The sequence below is a fragment of the Trachypithecus francoisi genome, unplaced genomic scaffold, assembly GCF_009764315.1.
Source record: "Trachypithecus francoisi isolate TF-2019V2 unplaced genomic scaffold, Tfra_2.0 Lachesis_group11, whole genome shotgun sequence".
NCBI classification, from domain to species: domain Eukaryota; kingdom Metazoa; phylum Chordata; class Mammalia; order Primates; family Cercopithecidae; genus Trachypithecus; species Trachypithecus francoisi.
This window is the reverse complement of record NW_022681456.1, coordinates 89,170,824-89,194,755: the sequence shown is the minus strand read 5'-3', so window position 1 is coordinate 89,194,755 and position 23,932 is coordinate 89,170,824. Positions and strand designations below refer to the sequence as shown.

At 40.3% G+C, this 23,932-nt stretch overlaps 1 protein-coding gene across 6 annotated transcripts in view; it reads left to right on the top strand.

Annotated features, from left to right (window-relative positions):
* The window catches only part of ANO6 (anoctamin 6), a 225,571-nt gene extending 203,558 nt beyond the window's left edge, over nt 1-22,013 (top strand). For 5 of the 6 annotated variants that reach the window (XM_033222339.1, XM_033222341.1, XM_033222340.1 and 2 more), the window contains 4 exons: nt 5,752-5,957; nt 10,100-10,302; nt 11,976-12,081; nt 18,817-22,013. In XM_033222339.1, coding sequence (XP_033078230.1) covers nt 5,752-5,957; nt 10,100-10,302; nt 11,976-12,081; nt 18,817-19,023 — 722 coding nt within the window. In that variant the 3' untranslated portion in view covers nt 19,024-22,013. The remainder of the gene's footprint in view (nt 1-5,751; nt 5,958-10,099; nt 10,303-11,975; nt 12,082-18,816) is intronic. The other variant, XM_033222337.1, reaches the window with a different exon arrangement.
* Nucleotides 22,014-23,932: the final 1,919 nt, after the last annotated feature.

Below are 23,932 nucleotides of genomic sequence, written 5' to 3'. Positions count from 1 at the left end.
TTTCATTTTTGCTTTGTTATGTTTTGTGACCAGGTTTTATTAAGGGTGTAGCTGCAGTACATATGTAGAAGCTGTCCTTAGTTACTATTCTGCTTATTTTCAGAAGGACTCTAAGACCTGTTATTCAAAAATGAGTCGTAATTGTAAATATTTCTTATTGGAACTATTAACAGCATTAAAAAGAATCCTGGGGTAGAATGTCATTTGTTATTTTTAAAAAGTTTTTTTCTTTAGTTGATAGTCAAATAAATGACATCAGAAGAGAAAGTTATATGGTCATGTGCTTTGGGGAGAAGTTGATAGGACTTTTAAAGTTTCATAGGCTCTTTAGTTATCAACTAAATAATTCTGCCTCATCCTGCCCTACAAGAAAGTATAGAATAACAGCTATTATAGACAGATTTTTAAGTTTATTAGTTGTTTTCCTGTTATCTAAATAGTACCTAATGACTTAGAAAACTTGATTTCTGAATTTCTGGGAGTAGGCAGTCTGTTACTGTGTGGGCAACAGGAGAGTGAAATCTGTGTTTTATCCTTCTAGTCTGTGAGAGACAGAATTTCCAAGTGCCTTTTGAATTGTTTTCATTTCTCTAAAAATAAACATTGAGAGCCTTTGGTGTTGGTCTCACCACTACACAGTCCCCTCCTTCCCATTTCCCCATATTCCTTAATGACACCACCATCTACCTTTTAAATTGTGGCTCTTACTGCTTAAGGGAAACATCCTCCAGAAAGCCAGCCTGGAGCCTCCACCCTTGCTTGGCCTTGCACCCAGCCTCAACTCTCTTTCCTTCTTTCCTACCTGACAAGTCCTGCTGAGCCTCAGCCGGGCCCCTGAACTTTTCAGGCAGCTTTGCTGCTCTTTTCTTCTAGGCGTTAGCAGCACCTGCTATCTGCTGTGGCAGTATGCGCTCTATGCCTGCCTCTGTCCCCATTGCACTGAGCCTGATGGAGGCAGTTGCCACGTCCTCTCCTAGAGCGCCAGTGCCTGGAACCTTGTACTTATAAACATTTAAGCAACTTGAACTTGGAGCTCCAACACACATATCTCACTTTTAGTTGATTTCACATTAACATTCCTCACTCACTTCTCACCAAGTTCTGTATGACCTGTTTGAGTGAAACGTTTTTTATTTAGTGAATTTCCCACCATCCTTTGAGATTATTGGAGTAACTCTGAGCTGTTAACCCAAATTGCTTCTCTAAGAGTGTTCCTGACTCCGAGTACACACAACATAAACGTAGTTGTCTGTATTCAAACCTGGAAGCCATAAATACTATTTTGTACTCAGTAATGTACTGCAGACACAGGTGTCCTGAGAACTTGATAAGGCCTTCCTGGTAGGCAGGTGCCATAAACGGAGTGCAGTGAAGTGATGAGTGGGCCCTGTTTGTCTCTGGCACTGTCTCTTCCACCCTTGCTATGGTGCCTTGATCTCACTTTCATCTGTCTCCAAGTTAATGTTGTAAAATCTGCTAAAACAATGACCTTCATATATGATTTTCTCCATGTAATTGTACTGTAATGAATATCAGCTATTCTTCAGCAGCTCCTTGTGCCCCTTTCTTTTTCTCCCTCCTGTGCTGAACCCACCGATGCCTCCGCTGCACTCTCCAGGACTCAGGCCTTCTTCCCTTCATGCTCTCATCTCTGTTCGGTTCGAGCCCATCATCTGCCATGAAGTCTCCTAACCTTTACAGGATGAGCTTTCCAAAAGGGCAACTAGGTAATTGGGAGGATTTGCAGGCCTCCAGCTCTTCATTTGTTCATTCATTCATTCACTCATTCGTTCATTAAACATTGAGCACCTGCTGTGCCAAACACTCTCAGCCGCTGGGCATACCAGGGCACTTGGTCCCTCCCCTCATGGAGCTCAGCACTTGACGCATGGTTAGGAAGAATGCTAATCAGACTTCCTTGAGCAGGTGATATTTGAACTGGATTTTGAAGGGTGAATGGAAGTTAGTTATCTGAAGTATAGTGAAGAGAATGGACATTTTGTGTGGAGAGGTGGACATACTTAAAAGTACAACAGCTTGGTCAAAGAACGGCAAGTGAACAAAGGATTTACAGGTGGGAATATCAGGTAGGCAGGGGCCATATCATGATGGGTCTGGTGTGCTTAACCAGGGGACTTGAACTTTATTCTTAAAGAAATTGGGGTCCACTGGAATATTTGTAAACAAGAGAACTGCATAACATTTATGTGGAATACGATCAATCAGGCAGCAGAATGGAAGATATTTTGGATGAGACTTGTGGTGGGAGGGAGATGATTTAGGAGGCTACAGCAGGTAACCCGGACAACAAGTGATAGGTGCCTAAATAGTGGGCATAGGAGTAGAGAGAGGGAGATGGAGTTAGGTAAGTGTTAAAGAGCTGAATTGCATAGCAGATAAGGAATTAAATTAAGATAACTTCCAGGAGACCATATATGCAGGGCAGAACATAAGGAGAGGAGCTGTTCTCTAGGAAATGGCTCAGTGTTGGATATTTTTAGCATGAAAACATCTGAAAGGCAATGTCTATTAGAAAGTTGGACACCACAGTCAGGAGCTCAGATGAGCCATGGGTGAGGCCATGAGGGTGAATCAGGCATGCCTAGCAGGAATATAAAGAGAGATGGACAGAGAATTGATGAAGAGGCCCTGGGGGAGAGAGACATTTGAAGAGTGAAGAGGGAGGGAGGCCCACAAAGGAAAAGAAGAGCAGAGCAGTCGGAAGAAATCCAGCAGGGTTGTGTCAACCCAGAGAAGGCTTGGGAGATAATGTTGCTTCAGAGGAATTTGGTCATGAAGGAAAAGGGGCATAATGGAAAATCCAGAGGGGGAAGAAAGGAAGAGGCAGCACCCACACACTCCTAATTGCTAGACCTGGGGCAGGAAGTGGAAGCAGTGCTATAGCTAGGTAGGGTTTTTTTAGTTTTTTTGCTTTTCAATATATATTTTGACTTTTTAAAATTAAGTAAAAAGGAAATCAAGGTGAAATAAATATTCCACAGCAGGGGGACTGTTTGGCCATGTCACATAAATCTTGGCCATAAATTTCTTATGACCATGTCACAAGAAATCACAAAAATCAGGACCAAAAAGGAGCATCAGCTTATGAACATGCAGCCACCGGCAAAGTTAGCAAGAGTAGGTCCAGTGCAGTGGTGAGGGCCTCAGCAGGGTGTGGGGCTTCAGGGACTAGTTACTCTGCCACTTGTTGTGAAGATGGATACTTCCTTCAGAAAACTCAACTGTAACATGTAGAAGCAAGCAGAGAAAGCATTAGAGAGCAGTATAGGATTATGAAAAAGTCGCAGGCAGGGTTGTTTTTGTTTTCATAGTGGGTGTTTTGCATTGACTTTTTGTTGTTGTTATTCTTGGTTTCAAAAGTTGCTTATAAAGTTTTTCTCACTTGAATATCAGAACAAATTACATGGACTTTTTCTGGTGTTTTGTTTTTAATCCGTGTGGAATTTATTTTGGTGTCAAAAGTGATGGCCCCATACCAATTTTTCCCATGACTTAGCTAGCTGTGCCAATACTTGCATCCACTGCTTCAAAACATCACTTTATAATATATTAAAACCCATGAATATTTGCATCTCCTCTTAAAATTCATGCTATTTAATTCATACTATCTACTCATGTACTAGTTCTAAACTGTTTCAATTACCATAGCATTATAACATACTTTAATATCTCCCAGAGCTATCCCATTTTATTTTTTCAGAATGTTCCTGTCTATGCAAACATCCCTGTTCATTATTTTACCTGTTTATATTTCTTGAAGAACTTCAGTATCACTTTTCAGCTTTTTTTCTTATCTTTCTTTGAAAGACAGAGTCTTGCCCTGTTGCCCAGGCTGGAGTGCAGTGGCACAATCTGGGCTCACTGCAACCTCCGCCTCCTCAACTAAAGCAATCCTCCCACCTCAGCCTCCTGGGTAGCTGAGACTACAGGCTTGTACCACCATGCCCAGCTAATTTTTGTATTTTTTGTAGAGACAGGGTCTTGCTGTGTTGCCTAGGCTGGTCTCAAACTTCTGGGCTCAAATAATCCTCCCTCCTCAGCCTCCTAAAGTGCTAGGATTACAGGGATTAGCTGCCACAGCTGGCTGACCTGTCAGCTTTTTTTGTTAAATCCATTTGGGATTATTAACAGAATTTACATTAGAATTCTAAATTATTTTGTGGAAAAAATTTTGATATATCCCTGCATTCAAGTTTGCCCAATCGAGAGTATGGCACATCCTACCATTCATTCATCATTATTTGTTTTTTCTTAAGTCAATTATCATAGTAGTCTTATATTTCTCATTAATTTATTTCTAAATAGTCTGTGCTTTTGTTGTCATTGTAAGTGGTATCTTTTCTCTTTTGGATTTTTGACTAGGTTTACTGATAACATAATCCTAATCTCTGGCTTCTCTTGAACAATCAGGAGATCTGGCAACATGGAGCCCTCATTCCAACATGGCAACTATGAGCTGTCCCTTTCCGTAGGACACACACTTGCTAGTTTACCACAGTTGACTGGCTGACTCCACACATGGCTATTACTTGCATGCCCTGGGGGCTGATGAGTTATTTAGGATTGGGTGAGTCATAGACAGGGACGTTGATATCACTGCTTATTGGTGCTGCTCATGACTCTGTAGCATCACCAACTCTGGTCCTTGCCTGGCTCACTTCTCTGCATGAGTGCTCCTGCCTGGCCTGTGGGACGTACTGGATCCTTCTAGCCCTGTCTGCTCTTCTGCAACATGCCCTTTGCCTCTCAGACCAGAAGCAAATGCCAGTTCTGCTTGCCTCGCCACACCCTCCACAGCCTCTCCCTTCCTGACCAGAGTCGTCCCTGCCCCCTGTCTGAGCACAAGGCCTAATGGAGCTCTACGTTTTCCTCCCATCCACAGTCTTAGTTATGTATCTGTATATGTTTCCTCTGAAGGTCTGCCAGTTAGGAGGGCAGGGTCTAAAACTGAGTTTCCTTTTTTGGATATTTTCTTCTTCCGCTCCATGGTATCACCCCAAAAATCTCTGCTGCCACATTTATAATAAGGCCGTGTCAATTACAAACAAGGAGAAAAGAACTTCTAAGCCACCACTCAAATTTTGACTTATGACCACAAGGACCACAACTAACATCAAGATCAAGAATCTTAAGGAAGGATTTTATAACTTAAGATACTTTTATTCCATTTATTTCTGTGATTATCTAATACTATCAAATTCTCTGAATGCACTGCACTTGCATTTGCAGACTCAGGGGAGCTCACTCATTTGCTTGTTCTCAGCATATTTCTTCCAACATTCTCTAAGCATAGCCTTCCCATGGGTCCATTTCTTTTTCTCTTTAACTTGTTAGATAATGCCACAATATTTCTTTTTTCTTAAAAAAGAATCCTAAACCACAAATCATCTTCCAACATTCTATTTCAACACTGAGAATGAATAATATGCTTATGATGTCTCAAATTTATTACCAGCAAATAATTCTGGTTGACTAAAGATGTCCAAATAGATTGGTCCTATTAAGTGTATACATGTGAAAGAAATAGGGTATAATTAGTCTTCTTTCCAGAGATTTTATATTTGTGTTTTGTTTGAATTCTTTCACTGTTGAACACTAAATTATTATTTACCACAGATGTGTTTTCTCTCTGGGATTTAGTTCGTTTGCCTTTCTCTTTCAAGAGTAAAGAAAAATATGTTGTCCTTCCATCCACCACCCCTCCATGATGTGTGTCCATTCCATTGACAGTTATTCAGTTTGGGTTCGTCACCTTATTTGTGGCCTCTTTTCCACTGGCCCCTCTGTTGGCTCTCGTGAACAATATATTGGAAATAAGAGTGGACGCATGGAAACTGACCACCCAGTTTAGACGCCTGGTACCAGAGAAAGCCCAGGACATTGGAGCATGGCAGCCCATCATGCAAGGAATAGCAATTCTGGCTGTGGTGACCAATGTGAGTAGACCTAAGCTTTACAGGGTAAAGACCTTGAAGATGCATTAGATTTGCTACCTAAGGAATCAAATGTTTAGTGTTTTTTAAAATGGGAGGAAGATGCTAAGTCTGTCATCCACATAAACGACATAGTTGCTATATATAACCACTTGTTAAATGTATTTTCATTTTGTGTATAATTATTTTTAACTGTCAAGACCGCCTACACAGGTACTGTTATTGCTCATTTGCTAAACTTTTTATTCAATATGAAATAAGGTAATGATAAGTACTAACACTTTTAATCCTCACATAACTATAAAAAGAGTTATCAGAAAATGCTTTTTTATAATGTGGATAGAAATCTGTTCATTTAGACTTTGAGGGCCCTAAAACAAGATCATTCTACCTTGTTTTACTACATATTCCAAAGCATCAACCTAAAATATTAACTCTGATGGTGAAGTATAAACACTTTGTGCACTCCTGATTACCTTCCTTGACTCCAGAGCAGCAATTCTTAAAGGAGGGAGGTGGGTGGGTTTCATCACCTTTCCCACCCCACCCTTAGGTCTTTGCTCGCCATGCTCTGATCATTGGCTGAAGCAGCCTCATGCCCTGTATATATCACAGCTGTGAGGGGACAGAACTCAGTTGTTTACAGCCTGTATTCATTGATTATGGGCCATCTGAACGTGTCATTTTTATGTACAGCCAGAAGGGAGTTCTCAGGCAATGCAATTTTCATGCCATCCCATTAGAGGAACACCTTCCCAAGAAGTGTCCCAAAACTAGGGCCATTTCCTTCCATATTTCACTGACAGTCTCACTTCCAGGTGAACCTCACTAACAAAGTGATTCCCCAGTTTTGTTTTCTTAAGCCACATCTTCCCTGAGTCCCCAGCCAAAACAACAGAAGTTGGCAGTGCCTGTAGGAGACGTTGGCAGTGCCTGTAGGTTAGGCTCTGGATGAGGGAAGTTACTGAGCATTGTGGGCTCTAGAGTCAGGTAGACCCGAGCTCCAGTTCCCAGTACTGTAGCTGCATGATCTTGAGCCAGGCCTTACCACTCCAGAGCCCCATTTTATTATTTGTAAAATTATTACTTCCCTACTGCATATCATAAGAATAGTACATACCAACCACAATATTAGGGAATTCAATATTAGGCATGAAGCCTCATTTCTATTGAATGTTAGCTGCTGTTATTTAATCATCTTCATTACTCATCATTGTTATTAACAGTGACTCTGAGGACTTTGACAGGTACCCCAATTGGAGGCAAAAGAATTCCAAAAGTAGTCACTGTCTCACTATAGTTACAGTTTTATACAATAAACCTGTATAACCTAGCTGTCATCCCTACCCCAGAACCTTAAATATATCTGAATTGCATGCTACCTGTACTATTTGGAGAAAGTTGCAAATCGCACACAAAAACCAACTACTAGGGTATGTCAGTTTCCTTTCACCCAGGTACCCCACACCTTCAACATCTACGGTGCTGCAAAATGAAGACTGATGTTTAGAAAAATGGCCATGACGCCTTTCAAGTTCCTCAGTCATAAAACAATGAATCTGTCATGTTCAGTATGCTCTAGTACACTGAGCTGGGCAAGAACGTGGACTTGTGTGCTTTAAGAAAATTTTCAGCAACAAAGTTTGAAACTAAAAGGGTTTTTATTTGACCTTCAATGAACCAGAAAATTCAGTTGACTCAAACTCTCCCTATTCCTCAAGCATTCTAGATTGATTGTATTAGGTACCTTTTCCCAGCATCCGTGCCATGGCTCCACTCCATGAGCACAGATGGAGGATTGGCTGTTTCCAAGGCGACTCAGTGTGTGTATGTGTACAGACACTCACGCCGGCTAATTGGTGCTACTGGTTCTTATCCAATAATGCCTTTTTCTTATCACTTAACCTAGGAAAACTGCTTATGAGATTTGTGACATTGATTAAACTATGGGCAATCCCTTTTTCCATATTAGGATTTGTTATACTTCCAAGATGGAAGTTATACATCCACATACATAGGCATCTGTTTATATGTGTGCAAGCATTAAATGTGTGTCTTATTCCCTCAAACACCCAGTATGTATCTCACAACCTACTGTCTACCAAAAGAGAATAACCACCAGGATGAGAATGGGCATCAAGCAGGAATTTGGTATAAAATCATTCATTTTAAAGCTGCTGGTTCAATAAATAAGCTGAATTGACATTGTTGTATCATGCCAGAGCATCTGTTATTGAAGACCAATTTTAATTTATTTTTATATAAATGGAAAACTGTGTGCAGAACAGCATGGGAAATGAAGCACACTGCATTTATTTGTACTCTTGCAGCATGTCTCTCAGAGCAGCTCAATTCAGGAAGAAAAGTATCTTGTCAGAAGACAATAAAATTATCTTCCTTGTTGGAATTTTTTTGTAGCTTCCTGATGCACATCTGCCAGTGATTCTATAAAAAGATATAGTTGAGTTAAATGATAATAGCAAAATTTGATCTATTGAAATCTGAGGGAAAAAAGGTAAAATATTCTTGTGGCTCCCCAGTACTGACAGGCAGAAACACACTCATATATATGTATATTTTTCACATCAGAGGAAATGACAAAGCTGGTTCTAGTGAGGGAAATTTTACAATAGAAAAGCCCCTTAATTGTTTTTTCTTGCTTTGCCTGAGATTTGGTTTGTGGTCTCACTGTGTCTAAACCATATGTTCAAATGAATACTATTGAAAATCATGTTAAGCCAAAAACATGTCTGCTTTTCTGCCTCATCAATGACAATCATTTAGCTATTTTATTCACATAGAATTTGGTTTAAAGTAAAATCCTTTCTCCTTCGTTCAAACCAGTTTTACACACTGGAGAGTTTAAAGCCCAAATTAAAGAATTTTAGAGAAAATTCATGTAATTCATAATAGCTTTACCTCCTAATAGATGTCTCTCTGACACACAGGTTTATGATTGGCCCATATTTACTCCTTTTATCTAGGAACATACCAAATTTTCTGTATGTTGTTTAATTTATAATTTTTATAACTTCATCCACTTAATCTTTTTGAAGTTTAGAGACTTAGATACTAGGTCAAACTAAACAGACATTATTATTTGACTATGTATAATTCTTTCTGCTACCCAAATTTTGCTAAAATTAATAAATGCTCGCACTCTAATGAAGCGATGAACATAACCATGTACTGAGGGTTTAAAACAAATCAGGTCATGGTTTCACTTGTCTAAACAAGTCAAAATACTATACAGGAAAAAAGTGAACTTAGAGGTCATTATTTAAATTTAGATCAAGGAAAACATGCAGTTTACATTGTGTTTATGAAAAGCAAGTGCTAAAATCAATTATATAAAGCTGAATTATTTTCATAACATTGACTCTGATTACATATGCAAGTTTTCTAGGCTGAGGTCAGTGGCTTATGCCTATAATGCCAGCACTCAGAGAGGTTGAGAGAATTGCTTGAGGCCAGGAGTTCCAGACTAGGCTAGACAACATAGTAAGACCTCATCTCTACAAAAAATGTTTAAAGATTAGCCAGGCACCGTGGAGTGCACCTGTAATTCTAACTACTCAGGAGGATCACTTGAGCCAAGGAGTTTGAGGTTACAGTGAGCTGTGATCATGCCAGTGCACTCCAGCCTGGGCAACAGAGCAAGATCCTATCTCACTATCTGCATATATTTCGCAGTTAAGAAAGAATTAAGATTTCTGAATCTTTAAAAAAAAAATCAACATGATGAAAATAGTAAATCTGCCATATTTGTTAACCTGACCTATAATAACTGTAACTTCGGCCAGGCGGGGTGGCTCATGCCTGTAATCCCAGCACTTTGGGAGGCTGAGGCGAGCAGATCACCTGAGGTCGGGAGTTCAAGACCGGCCTGGCCAACATGGCAAAACTCTGTCTCTACCAAAAGCATAAAAATTAGCCGGGCTTGTTGGCGCGTGCCTGTAATCCCAGCTACTCAGAAGGCTGAGGCAGGAGAATTGCTTGAACCCAGGAGGTGGAGGTTGCAGTGAGCCAAGATCGTGCTGTTGCACTCCAGCCTAGGCAACAAGAGCGAGACTCCGTCTCAAAAACAAAAAACAAACAAAAAACCATAACTTCACTTTCGCTTTGTTGTTTTTCTCTCAAAATAGGCCATGATCATTGCTTTCACATCGGACATGATCCCCCGCCTAGTGTACTACTGGTCCTTCTCCGTCCCTCCCTATGGGGACCACACTTCCTACACCATGGAAGGGTACATCAACAACACTCTTTCCATCTTCAAAGTTGCAGACTTCAAAAACAAAAGCAAGGGAAACCCATACTCTGAGCTGGGTAACCATACCACATGCAGGCAAGTTCTGCTTTACTTGTTTAAAAATGCACTTCATCTTTAAAAGGGGTTTTCTTGTGACTTAATTCTGTTTGGTGTCATTTTTTTAATTATTTAATTTTTATTTCTTTATAACTTCAGGATCAACTAGGTGCTTTGGTGTCATTTAAATCAAGCTGCTAGAGACATTTTTTCCCCATGGCTTTCTCTTGAGTGAAACTCAGAAAATGTATATGTATGTATATTTATTAAAAAGTTAATGAAGACTAGGGGTAGAAGTTTCAGACCAAACCATAAAGATTTAAAGATGAGAGTTTCAAAGGATTACAGGGAGATTGATTCCAAAGAAAAGTCATAGAAATAGAGAAACTTCAAGAGGTCCCAGAACAAAGATAATTCAGTTGTTAATACTATTGTGTTATTCAAGCACAATCTGAAGATATTGAATGATGGCAAACTAGCACCTCACGTAACAGGGACATACAGAGAGAAGAGATGTAAATACTTAGCTGAACAGTATTATCTAAAAATATTCCAAAACTGTCTCCATCGATTTTAATGGCGGGTGAGTTCAACAGTGGACAGTATGTACCAGGTAAATTACCAATTGATAGTTTGTGAACCGTAGGTCATTGACCTTTTTTCCTGGATCATAGAGTTTCACCTAAAACAAGAGGCTTTAAAGTTTATTTAGTCCAACTCCTCAAAGGCTTCACTAACTCAAATTCTCAATAATGCAACCAGGAAACCAGAAACAAGCCCAAAATAAATGTTAGTGTTACACCTAGTGGAGCCTCTTTACAATTCTGTATTGTATCTCCTTATGCTTACTTTCCACAATTCTAATCAGAAATTAAACTCTTCTAGGTTTAATAGCTTACAGGCATAAAATTAGATATGTACTACCTGAGGAAGATACACAACAGCAGTTAACAGTTGATATCTGACAAGAATTAGGTAAAAAATTATAGCAAGCAGATAGTACTCTGTATGAGGAGAGAGAGTCCCGTAGCTAAATGAACCCTGATGATACCATTATATAAATAAATTTATAAACATGATCCCTTAAACAGGAATTGTTTTGAGAGAACAGGGATAAATGTTGGGAGAAAAAATTTAAAACTTTAGTTCTTTTATAAAGATGGGTTATTTTCTACAAAGATGGACCCTGTTATTACCATCATTCTCTGATTAAATATTAAATGAGGTATAACTGTAGTTATTTTGGGGCTTTGTTACCAAATTGAGCTTTAAGAGAAAATATATGTGATGTCCAGTTTAAAAGAGCATTGAATCAAATATGACCTCTACTTTTTTTTTTTTTTTTTGAGACAGAGTCCTGCTCTGTTGCCCAGACAGGAGTGCAGTGACGCCGTATCAGCTCCCTGCAACCTCCACCTCCCGTGTTCAAGCAATTCTCATGCCTCAGCCACCTGAATAGCTGGGATTACAAGCACGTGCCACCATGCCTGGCTAATTTTTGTATTTTTAGTAGAGATGGGGTTTCGCCATATTGGCCAGGCTGGTCTCGCACTTCTGGCCTCAAGTGATCCAAATGCCTCGGCCTCCCAAAGTGCTAGGATTACAGGCATGAGCCACTGCACCCGGCCATGACTTCTTTTTAAATGGGGCCTTTGTTTACAGTATTCAGTCAAAAAGATTTGTCTCCCAATATGTCTCCATTTCGTTTTCAGGTATCGTGATTTCCGATACCCACCTGGACACCCCCAGGAGTATAAACACAACATCTACTATTGGCACGTGATCGCAGCCAAGCTGGCTTTTATCATTGTCATGGAGGTAGGAAAAGTATGCTTTCAAACAGTTTATAAGGATGTGTATTTGCAGACCTTCCATTAAATGTTGCCAACTCCACACTTAACACGTATGATACCTTCTTATCACTTGCTAATATTTTAGGAAATAAGTTAATCAGTTTTGACCTGAAAATATTCAAACAACTTCATTAATGAGAGCATTATCTGCTTTTAAACTTTAAAAGCATGTTATATGCAAAAGGGATTCAATTTCATTCTTTACTAACTTTTTAAAATTTAGGGCACTGGGCAGCATGTTGGGCTGTGAAAGGGCTTATTCAAGATGAGTAAGATGATGTGATCTCTGCCTGTGAGAAACTTTTACTGCTGGGAGAGTTTGAAATTGACCAGCTCTGAAAAATGACTAAGGCAACTATAAATTTGTAATTGATGTAGCCAACTATGCTTCCTATGCAGAATGAATTAACTACTGCCAAATTATAAAGTATCAGAGGTTACTTAATTGGTATGGTCGATAGGATTGTATTAAGCTGCAAGAAGCAGAAAACACAGTCTATGGTGGCTTAAATAAGGTTGATTCCCCTCCCTCCAACCCACATAACAGAGTTCACGAAAGTATGTGGTTGCTCCTGAATCAGTCAATACCAGTTCACTGATGGAAGCAGTATATCCAGTTCTTGGATTTGCTCTCATATATGTGTCCCCTTATGGCTGCTGAAATTCCAGATAACAAATTACATGCAAAGCAGGAAGAAGGGCGATGCTAACCGTATCCAGTCCTTTTTGTCAGGAAAGAATGCTTTGCCAGAAGCCCCTACCGTGGACTTCCACCTACATCTCGTTGACCAGAACTATAGCATGTGGTTTTCTTAGCAGCAAGAGGGGCTGAGGCAGGTGGATTTCATTTGCTCTGAATAAAACCACTCAGCAGAGAAGAAGTGGGGTAGACTCCCTGGCTTTTTGGTACTTATACTAGTTTTTTTTTTTTTTTTTCAAGTAGCTACCAAACATTAAACAGGGAAGACAAGTAACTCATGGTTAGTTCACCATCGTAAGTGGCTTTCTCAAGTACAGTATGTGATATATCAGCAAGAGTCACAGTTTCTATTCAAACATGTAGTTGATGAAGTGATTGGCCTTCTGCTTTTGATATTGTGGTAGACCATTTAATTGTCTTTACATATGCCGTATGCAGACCATCCCCACTGCAAAACTTCTAGAGCCAGCTTGATAATTCCTTTGCATTTCTGAGCTCACTGGAAGGGAAGAGAATCTACAGAGAGAGGGAAAACTAGGTGATGGGCTTTTTTTTTTTTTTTTTTTTTAGAGACAGAGTCTCACTCTGTCGCACAGACAGGAGTGTGGTGCCATGATCTTAGCTCACTGCAACTTCCGCCACCCGGGTTTAGCCGATTCTCCTGCCTCAGCCTCCCAAGTACCTGGGACTACAGGTGCATGCTACCATACCTGGCTAATTGTATATTTTTAGGACAGATGGGGTTTCACCATATTGGCCAGGCTGGTCTCGAACTCCTGACCTCAAGTAGTCCACCCTCCTCAGCCTCCCAAAGTGCTGGGATTACAGGCATGAGCCACTGCACCCAGCCTAAGTGATGGGCTGTAATAGGGCAGTGAGCAGGGTTATGTTATGCAAGGGTGACATAACAGAGAAACTCCCTGTAGTGCTGGAGGGCTCAGAGAGCAAGCTGGTACACATCAGTGCCTCCATCTCGGAGCTCAAGGAGATCATGCGTTGGTTCAGAAGGGAAGTGGAAAAACTGAGCTTGAGATTCCTAGATAAGCCAGAGACCCAAAACTGGGCTGCATTTGTCTCAGTAGAAAGAAGTGTGTTTCTTCTCTGGAGAAAAGTGTCCTCAGTTTAGACCCCAGGTTTTTCTCAGATCAAGCTAATCAAATATGAGCACACAATCAAAGATGGTCAATAACAAGAGGTGATTTAAAAAAAAAAAAAAGTATGAGATTCAGCAGGAAACAACTGATTTGGACCCTCAATAACCTCAAGGGTTTGTTTGAACTGTCAGATAAGGAATGTAAATTAACTGTATGTCAAAATATTTAAATAATTTTGGGTAGAATTTTAAAAGAGCAAGAAACTAAAAAAAAAATTATAAGGCAATTTTGAAAAAACTAAATGGAACTTCTAGAAATTAAATCATTGGTGAAATGAAAAAAAATAACATGGATGAAACAGAAGTTTAGGCAAATCTGAAGAGAGAATTTGTGAATTGGAAGATAGGTCTGAAAAAATTATTCCTGATACATCGCAGGGAGATAAGAAAATAGAAAATATGAAAAAAAATGTTAAGTGATATGGAAGAATGAGAAATACTAACTTAAAAAAATGAAGCAGAAAATGGATAAAAGAGATGAAAGAGTTCACAGATCAGAAAGCATGACATGTATCAAGCAGAATAAAGAAATCCACTTACACATATTGCAAGGAAAATGCAGCACACCAAAAATACAACCTTGGAAGTAACCAGAGGAAAAAAACTGATGACTAACAGAGAAAACTAAAGCGAGAATGGGAGTAGACTTTTTAACAGTAACAACGGAAGCCAAGAGAGTAGTCTATCTCCAGAATGCTAAAGAAGGTAGCTATAAACCTTAAATGACAGCAGAAGTTTGAAATCTTTCTGCAATGAAAACACCAGACCATGTGGTTTTTATTGGAGAGTGATACCAAGCTTTTTAAAACAGATCATTTCAATCCTATACAAATGCCTTCAGAGATCAGAAAGAGGAAATACTCTCCAACTCATTTGGTGAGGCTAAGAGTAGCCTAAATCCTAAAATCAGACAAGAAGAGAGAAAGGAAAATAAAGCCAACCCTGTTCATTACATAGATGCAAAGATCTAAGATGTGTAAAGTGAGATGATGGACATGTTAATTTGTTCCACTATAGAGTAAGTCCTCACTTAACATCCTCATTAGGCTCTTGGAAACCATGACTTTAAGATAACAACATCTAACTAAACCAGTGTTTTTTCTCATCAATGCTGTAATGAAACAACATTGAAGGAAATGACGTTGTTGGAGGACCTGGAGTTGCAGTTTCCAAGAACCTGTCGATGATATTGAGGACTCACTACATACATGTGTCTTACAACATCATGTTGTATACCTTTACGCAAAAATTTTTTAAAATGTACAAATCTGAATCTAGCAATATATTTTAAAAAGATAACATCACACCACCAGGCTTTAACCTGGAAATGCAAGGGTGACAGAACAGAGAAATTCCACATATCTATAAGTATTCCCTACCTCAGAAACAGATGAAAGAACTCCTTCCTACAGCATCAACCTTTGTCCCTTTGCTATATAATTTCCGTTATCAGTAAACACACTAATATCTCTCACATCTCAAAATTCTCTCCATCCTTATCTCACCAGTCCTGCTTCACTTCTCTTCTCCTCTTTGTGGCCAGCGCCGTTGAATGAGTTGCCAGTACTCATGCTGTCCTCGATTCCTCTGTCTTTCTGTCATGCTTTCACCCCCTCCACTTCACTGAAGCTGCTCTTGCCAGTTACCAGCAGCCACCACTTCTCCACCCTCCCCTCACCTGACTTAGCAACTTTTGAAAGCAAAAATCTGAGTCAAAATTTCGCTGAAAATCTGACTTCAGATTTTCCTCATCACTTACCCCTGGAAACTCCTCCTCACGGGGCTCCTAGGAAAATACACTTTCCTCCTGCGTCCCTGGCCATTCCACCTCAGGTTCTATGCCAGTACTTTATACTCTAGTGGTCCTGGGACTCATCCCTTTGTTGTCTTCTTTTCTCTCTCCTTGGTCTCTTGATGATCTCCTGGAGTCTGTTGGCTCTAAATACCATCTGTATGCTAAAAGGACCTTAAAATGGTTGTTTCCAGAGCACCCCTCTCCTGAACTCCACCCATGAATCCAATGGCCTACCTGACCTTTCTGCTTGAATGCCTAACAGATGTCTCACATCTACTGCCCCACATGCCTATATTTTCCTCCATTCACTCCAAATGTTCTCCTCCCAACCCAGCCTAAAATCTCTCCCATCCACAGTATTTCCCTCTTGATTATGGCAACTCCATCTCAACACTGCTCAGGCCAGAGTCCTTGGAACCCTTATGCTATATCCAATCTGGTTGACTTTTCCTTTGAAAATATGTCAGTGAGCACTTCAGACCAACTATGCTGCTACCACCAGGTCAGAGCCACTATCATTTTTTTGCCTGGATTAGGGCCAGAGTCTCCTAGCTGGGCTTGCTCTTGTCTTCCTGTCTTACTCAGAGTCAGAGCCAGAGTCCTCACAGTGGCACACAAGGCCTCATGGATCCAGCCATGCCCCAGTGCCCCTCAGACATCATTTCTCTCCTCCTCACCTACTCCGCACCATCCTTGCCTTTTCTTGAATGCACTCTGGAGGTTTCCTCCAAACCAGCTCTGCATTAGCTATTCCCTTTGCCTAGAATGTCTTTCCTTCTGATATCTGCAGGGCTTGTTCCCTCACCTCAAAGTGTTTGCTCACTTAGGCATATCCAGACTAATCTACAGAAGAATCTCTTCATAGTACTCATCACTTTTTAACACCATGAATAATTTGTTTTTAATTATGCTTATATTATCTCTCTCCCCTTGCTAGGTCAGAGATTTTTTATTGATAAATTTAAAAATGAAAAGGTATTTAGCCTCATTGGTAATCAGGGAAATGCAGAGTAAGACCAAAGGGAAAGTCCATTTCATAATCACTAAATTGGTTTAAAAAAAAAAAAAAGTCTAATCCAGCCTGGACAACATGGCAAAACCCAAAAATAGCTAATTAGCTGGGCGTGGTGGCAGGTACCTGTAATCCCAGCTACTCAGGTGGCTGAGGCAGGAGAATCGCTTGAACCCGGGAGATGGAGGTTGCAGTGGGCCAAGATCGCACCACTGCATTCAAGCCTGGATGACAGTGAGACTCTGTCTCAAAAAAAAAAAAAAAGTTTGATGATACCACGTGCTGGCAAGGATGTAGAGCAACTGAAACTATCACTGCTGTGGGAGTGTAAGTTGGTATACCTGCTTTGGAAAATGTTTTGATATCCTCTTATAAAATGGAACATTCACATGACAGAGTCTCAGCAGTCCCACTCCTAGGTCCACACTCCTGAGAAATTTGCAGATAATGCTCTAAGATTCCAGCACAATAATGTTCACAGCAGCCTTGTTCCTAAAACGAAAACTGGAAACAATCTCAATGCCTGTTCATAGGGGAACAAATAAATTACAGTGTATTCACACAGAAGAATATTATATAGCAGTGAAAATTAATGGACTAGTTTTATAGAATAACATTGATGAATTTTTTTTTTTTTTTTTTTTTTGAGACGGAGTCGCGCTCTGTCACCTGGGCTGGAGTGCAGTGGCCGGATCTCAGCTCGCTGCAAGCTCCGCCTCCCAGGTTTACGCCATTCTCCTGCCTTAGCCTCCCGAGTAGCTGGGACTACAGGCGCCCGCCACCTCACCCGGCTAGTTTTTTGTATTTTTTAGTAGAGACGGGGTTTCACTGTATTAGCCAGGATGGTCTCGATTTCCTGACTTCATGATCCACCCATCTCAGCCTCCCAAAGTGCTGGGATTACAGGCTTGAGCCCCCGCGCCCGGCCTTTTTTTTTTTGAGACTGAGTTTCACTCTTTTTGCCCAGGCTGGAGTGCAGTGGCGCGATGTCAGCACACCGCAACCTCCGCCTCCCAGGTTCAAGAGATTCTCCTGCCTCAGCCTTTCGAGTAGCTGGGATTACAGGAATGCGCCACCATGCCTGGCTAATTTTTGTATTTTTAGTAGAGAGGGGGTTTCTCCATGTTGGTCAGGCTGGTCTTGAACTCCCAACCTCAGGTGATCCACCCGCCTCGGCCTCCCAAAGTGCTGGGATTACAGGCGTGAGCCACCAAGCCCGGCCAACATTGATGAATTTTAGGCAATAGTTTTGAACAAAAAGCAGCCTGGCGTGGTGGCCCAAGCCTATAATCGTAGTGCTTTGGAAGGCCAAGTTGGGAGGATTGCTTGAGGACAGGAGTTTCTGACCAGCCTGGGCAACATAGCGAGACCCTGTCTCTACAAAGAAATTTTAAAAGTAGCCAGGCATGGTGGCATGCACATGCATCACTTGAGCCCAGGAGTAGGAGGCTTCAGTGAGCTATGATCACGCCACTGCACTCCAGCCTGGGTGACAGAGTGAGAACCTGATCCAAAACAAAAGAAAATAATTTCCAAAAGACTGCATGCAGATCATAAAGGTGAAGTCAAGCAAGACTATATTTTGGGGGTCTATATATATATTTTGTCAAACTTTTTAAAAAATAAGTGAGAATGATACACATACATTTGTTCAGATATGATAGCATTGACTTTAGCAGAAGTGCAGGGCCATTAGAAAAAGAGACACAAAATACAACAGCATTGTCAACATCCTAGTTTTTAAGTTTAATGGTGGTTTTTTGCGGTATTCATTTTTTCTTTATTCTTTATAACCATTATATGTGTGTGTATATACTTTTCTACATATCACATAGTATTATTTATATATAGAAAGTAACAATAACTGCTAGACAGAGCTACACTATTGATTAGACATGATGGCATTAGTGGTTGGATGTGTGTGTAAAATGTCCACTGCCTCATCCAGATAAACTGCCATAATGAGAAGCAAGAATGATAGGAACTCGGTGTTCTCCTCCATTTCTTTGTGAGTGATATTTTTCTTCTTCTCTCCCCCAGCACATCATCTACTCTGTGAAATTTTTCATTTCATATGCAATTCCCGATGTATCAAAACGCACGAAGAGCAAGATCCAGAGAGAAAAATACCTAACCCAAAAGCTTCTTCATGAGAATCACCTCAAAGATATGACGAAAAATATGGGGGTGATAGCTGAACGAATGATAGAAGCAGTAGATAACAATTTACGACCAAAATTAGAATAAGAGCTTTATGTTCTGAGAAGCACTTTAAGGAATTTAGCTCTGTCAAAATATATTAGGAATCACTAATGAGAATGTTTAAGTTAAATCACTTTGGCAAATACGAGTCTTAACTATTGCCATTTCCACATGTATTATTTTTCAGTTTCAGCTAGCGATGCAGAAACTGAACAATGTAAAACTTAGATCATGAAGGGCATAAAACTTATCACCTGGAGAGCCTAAATGTTACCTTTTTCTGATAAATTGGAATTTGACAGAAAAAGTCCCTTAGTGTGCTTAAAAACCACCCCTTCTAAAGTAGAATGGATTCTTTTTTTTCTATTTGATTACTTTCATTTCTGTCTATTCTCAGGCACATGATATCCTTTATTTTCAGGCCGTGTTTTATTTCTTCACTTTGCTAGAACTGTTCCAGGGTCATCTTTTCCATGCAGTACCATCATTATAGATTTAATAGCTTTCATGTGATTAAAAATAGCTAACTAGACTCAAGGATTCACAATAGTTAGGTGTATTATCAATACCTCCAGAAAGGAAACCTCAGTTAATCAGAGGAAATAGTTTCAGTCTTCATTTGAACATGTCTTTCCATCTCAAAAAAATACTTGTAGTAGGTTGGAATGAAGATAGCAAGGTTTTGAAGCATATTTGTCCTAATCCACAGTGATACTTTTTATCTTCCAGGAGCCCTCCTAGGAGGTCCTGTGCCTAATCAATGTTGACTGCTTTGCAGATCTCAAGGGAATAAAATGACAAAAGTAAGGAAAGTTACAGATTCAAACAGCATTTTAACTCATGTTGATCTGGATAATTAGTTTATCTTTTCTAAAGATGTGTAGTTTCTTGGAAAACAGTGATATCACATGATTAAAATTACATTTTTATCAATGTAATTGTCTGGAAAAGATATGCCCATCAATTTTCTACCAGTTGACTTTTATTCATTAGATACAGAAGGTGCAGTATTACACATCACCAGCTGCCTTTGCAAATGGCTCACTACACAGCCATTGGGGCATGACTGTGTGCATGGGCAGAAACAGCAAGTGCCCCCATTGTGGTCACTGGGTGGGGAGTGCCTTTTGTCAAGGAGTCTGTAGGACTTGGCTTATTTCTATATGCCAAAGTGATCAACACACCAAAGTCTCTGCCATAAAGAATGTGGCTTCCTTGCATCCTCCATCCTGTTATTCCGGGCCCAGTAATTTGATGTAACTGTCTGATTGTACTAGAGACAGGAGTATACCAAGATTATTCATCATCAAGTAAAGAGACTCTAGATTAGATCTGATTTTTTGGCCTCCTCTAGAGTCAATCAGGCAGTTAAGAGTAATAAAGGAAAATGGTTTGGTCACAAACCCTACCATTATCTGGAGATTACTTCCTGCTGCACTCCTGTCCTGCCATGCACATCTTGCCCCCTCACTTTTGTTCAGCCTAGCAGCCTACTTCACGTTATTGCCTTGTAAGTGTCGGGCCTCCTGAGCGCTCTGGAAAAGACAGGGAGCCAGGCCCTCTCACCCCTACTGGTAACAGGTCAGTGCTGGGTGCAGGAGAGGGAGCTGATTTGCATCATGGTCATGCTGCATGGGCCTCACTGGGATGCTGTTAAAAGCCAGAGGAGCCAACCTATCAGAATCCTAGCAGCAACGGGAAACTCAGATTTTAGAGGCTTTTTACAAAAAAACAGCTTAACTCTAGGTCATGATTTCAAATGCCTGCCATGAATGATTTTTAAGTATTTATGTAGGATCCATCAAAGCAGTACTCTCGGCTTTTGAATTGTCTTCATGGATCAGGGACACCATTTCACTGTCTCTCTTGATCATGTTAATGATGTAGTCAGAGTTCAAAACAGGCCACATGAGGTCTGACTGCACTGGGATGGAGAAATGAATTTCTTCCCACTGAAGGAAACTCTTTCTCATTCGCAGCCAAGATGGGAGTGCCACTGTTCCTCTCTTCACTTCTGAGATACTGCTTCTAGAAGCGGGTGTCACTTCCTCTCTATTACCTCTTCTCTGAAGTGTGTGGCGATCTCCTTGTGTTTAAATTTGGCAATTACTCGCCATGTATGTCAGCATAGAAAAGGAAATATTTTTACCTTATCTCCTGTATGTATGATAGAACTTAAAAGAAATGTGCATTTGTTTTCATAGCCCCAGCAGAGAAAATCCTCTTCATAGATTACATGCGCTGCTGTGGACAGGAGGGAGCAAAACCCTCTACATATTTAAAGGCACCAAATGTAATATCTGACACTGTTAAGATGCCCAAAAGAGCAAAGGTGTAGTGGAGATGCAGGGTCGTTTCCCCATGCCATCCACAGTGTTTGTTAGTGAGTTCAGGGCTGACTTGCAGTGATGAAGAAAAGCAGGGAGCTCTGTCTGCAGACAATGGTGGCTGCCTCTGTAACTGGCTTCAGAGGCAGCAGCCCTGGGGAAATTGATGGGTGTGGCAGTGGACCTGTGAAGAGGGAGAATCTGGCCCTCAGCCTGTCCAGTGTTAACCACTAGAGAAACTGAGCTTTATATCCTTTTGTATTGCCTGTGAATTTTAGCATATTGAAACATTAGACCATTAAATACTCAGGGGATTTTTCATGAAACATCCCTCAGATAATTTAGCTGTATGTCATTAGAAAGGGAAAGCTATCATTTTTATTTTAAAAATAAACAAGGCCATCTTGTAAACTGTCACCAAAGTCTTCCCTTTGTTATTGCATGTGTGTCTTGAATTTCATAAAACATTAATTCACAATAGGGGGTCAGAATGTACTCTTGTTGAAACACTTCTTGTACCATTTTATGTTTATAATTATGTTTGAGAAGGTAAAAATGTATGAGCAGCTTAAGTGAAGTAGAACTATTCATGATGCTTTTCATACATTGTGGCATAAGATGTAAAGTTTGTAATTAATGTTCATTTCTGTGCATTTTAATATTCTTTTATAATTATGAGCATTTTAATAAATTCATTTTTACAAACAATAGTATGTTCTATTCTATATTGTCTTAATGTTTTTAAGGAAGAGAACAAATATATATCTGCTATTTACTAGTGGCCAGTTGTGTATCCCTTAGATAAATGTGTGCTTTTATGTAGATTTTTCACAGGCTTCACTTCAGAGATTTGCTTTGGATTTTTAAAAATTATATTCAGTGTATTAAGGTTACAGGTCAGAAAAGGTAGTTATTAAACTCAGCCAAATCCTATTCTTTTTGTCAATCTAGCAAATTTTACCACCTTTTACCAGACTTTTGAATAATGTTTGGTTTCACCTACTAGTTTAATGAAATGTGTTAAAATATCTGCAATAGCATTTATAAATGTAGCATATTCCATTCATTTCCTTTCTAAAATAGTTGTTATATGACCAATAGTGACCCAGAAGACGTAACTGGCAAAACTAGAAACCTCTTTCTCTTGCTGCCTTCTCTCTATAGGACACCTTTCCCAGGACCATTTAGGTTGTGTTCCCTGTCACCCCTTCATTACTGAGACAATATGTAAATGGACAATGGCCAGACCATATGTAAAAGCAGAACTCTACCTACACCCTGCCCCTGCCTTTCTGCAACAGTCACCCCAGGGAGCCAGCCTGCAGTAGGTTATACTAACAGAAAGTCAGAGTGCTCTCTCCAGTTACAATCCAGGTAACTAAAGAATAACTTCTGTAACAGTTGGCCCAATATTACCAGGACCTGATGAATAACTGACAGCTTCCCTAATTTTGGTCCCTGCTTATACCTTAGGACCAACCAGAGAAAGCCAAATATGCCCTGCTAATCATCACATAGGCTATCCGCTTCTAATTAGCTACCTACAGCTTCCCACATCAGCGGCCTCCAATCAGGCATAGCAGAAGCCTTCCCACTCTTCTGCCTGCCTTTGAGTCTTTGTCAAAACATGAGTGACAGTAATGACTCCCTTTGCTATAGCATACTCTGAATAAATAGCCTTTCCTTCTAATGTGGATGGTCTTTGCTTATTTCCACATTATGATCAATACAATGGCAGTGGATGTTTGCTGGGCAGTTGGACAAATACTCGAGTGCGTTACTTTGGCAAACTCCTGCCCTTGGATCATACTGGGGATGGTCAGGAGGGAGGTTGGTCATGATGACAGATAAATCCTGGGGAAATGTAAATTGGATCACTGGGAATGAAGCTGTGAACCCAACACGATGAGTTTTGCCATTGATAAGCAATGGGGAACCTGTGGAGAACTTCAGAACAGCATGCTGTAGGCAAGAATGTGATCTTTGTCCCTGGTGAGGACTCATCTGCCTTCTCTCCTAAGCTCTCTTTTCTGATGTGCTCTTTGAGCCTCCTCCCCTTAAGATTCAAGGCGTTTGGCGGCCGTTCTCACAATAGGGAGGCTGCCTTGCAGCATTCCTGAGGGGAGAAGAAGAATGGACCCCACCCAGAGCCTTCGGATTCCATGGAGCATTCAAGCATAAATGAAGGGGAAATCCTAGAAAAACCTGCTGTGGTTGTGACAATTTCATTTTATTTGGGGAGATGTTTTCCTTTGGTTATGAAACAGATTTTACAAATGCTCTTAACAGCATTTCCATTTCCCAGCAGAAAACACAGATAAGGCAGGTGGCCCTTTAAACCTCTTGCCTCATTCCCGAAAACAGTTCAGCACGTGGGATCCTTTGCAATGCTGGAGTGATTTTTGTCACTTTACCTACTGGAAGATACCTCTGAGATCGGTCCTACCCTTCCTTTCTCATCATTTCACCTGTTTTTGGCCATAATCAAACCTAGTTCTTCTAATTAGAACCACTTCGCACAGGAACTCAAGCAAGTAGACCATGATTCTTAATATTGTTCAGGGTGGATACGCACATTTATGTTACAAAATACCCTGCCATTACCTTCTTGTCATTGTCGCTTGAGG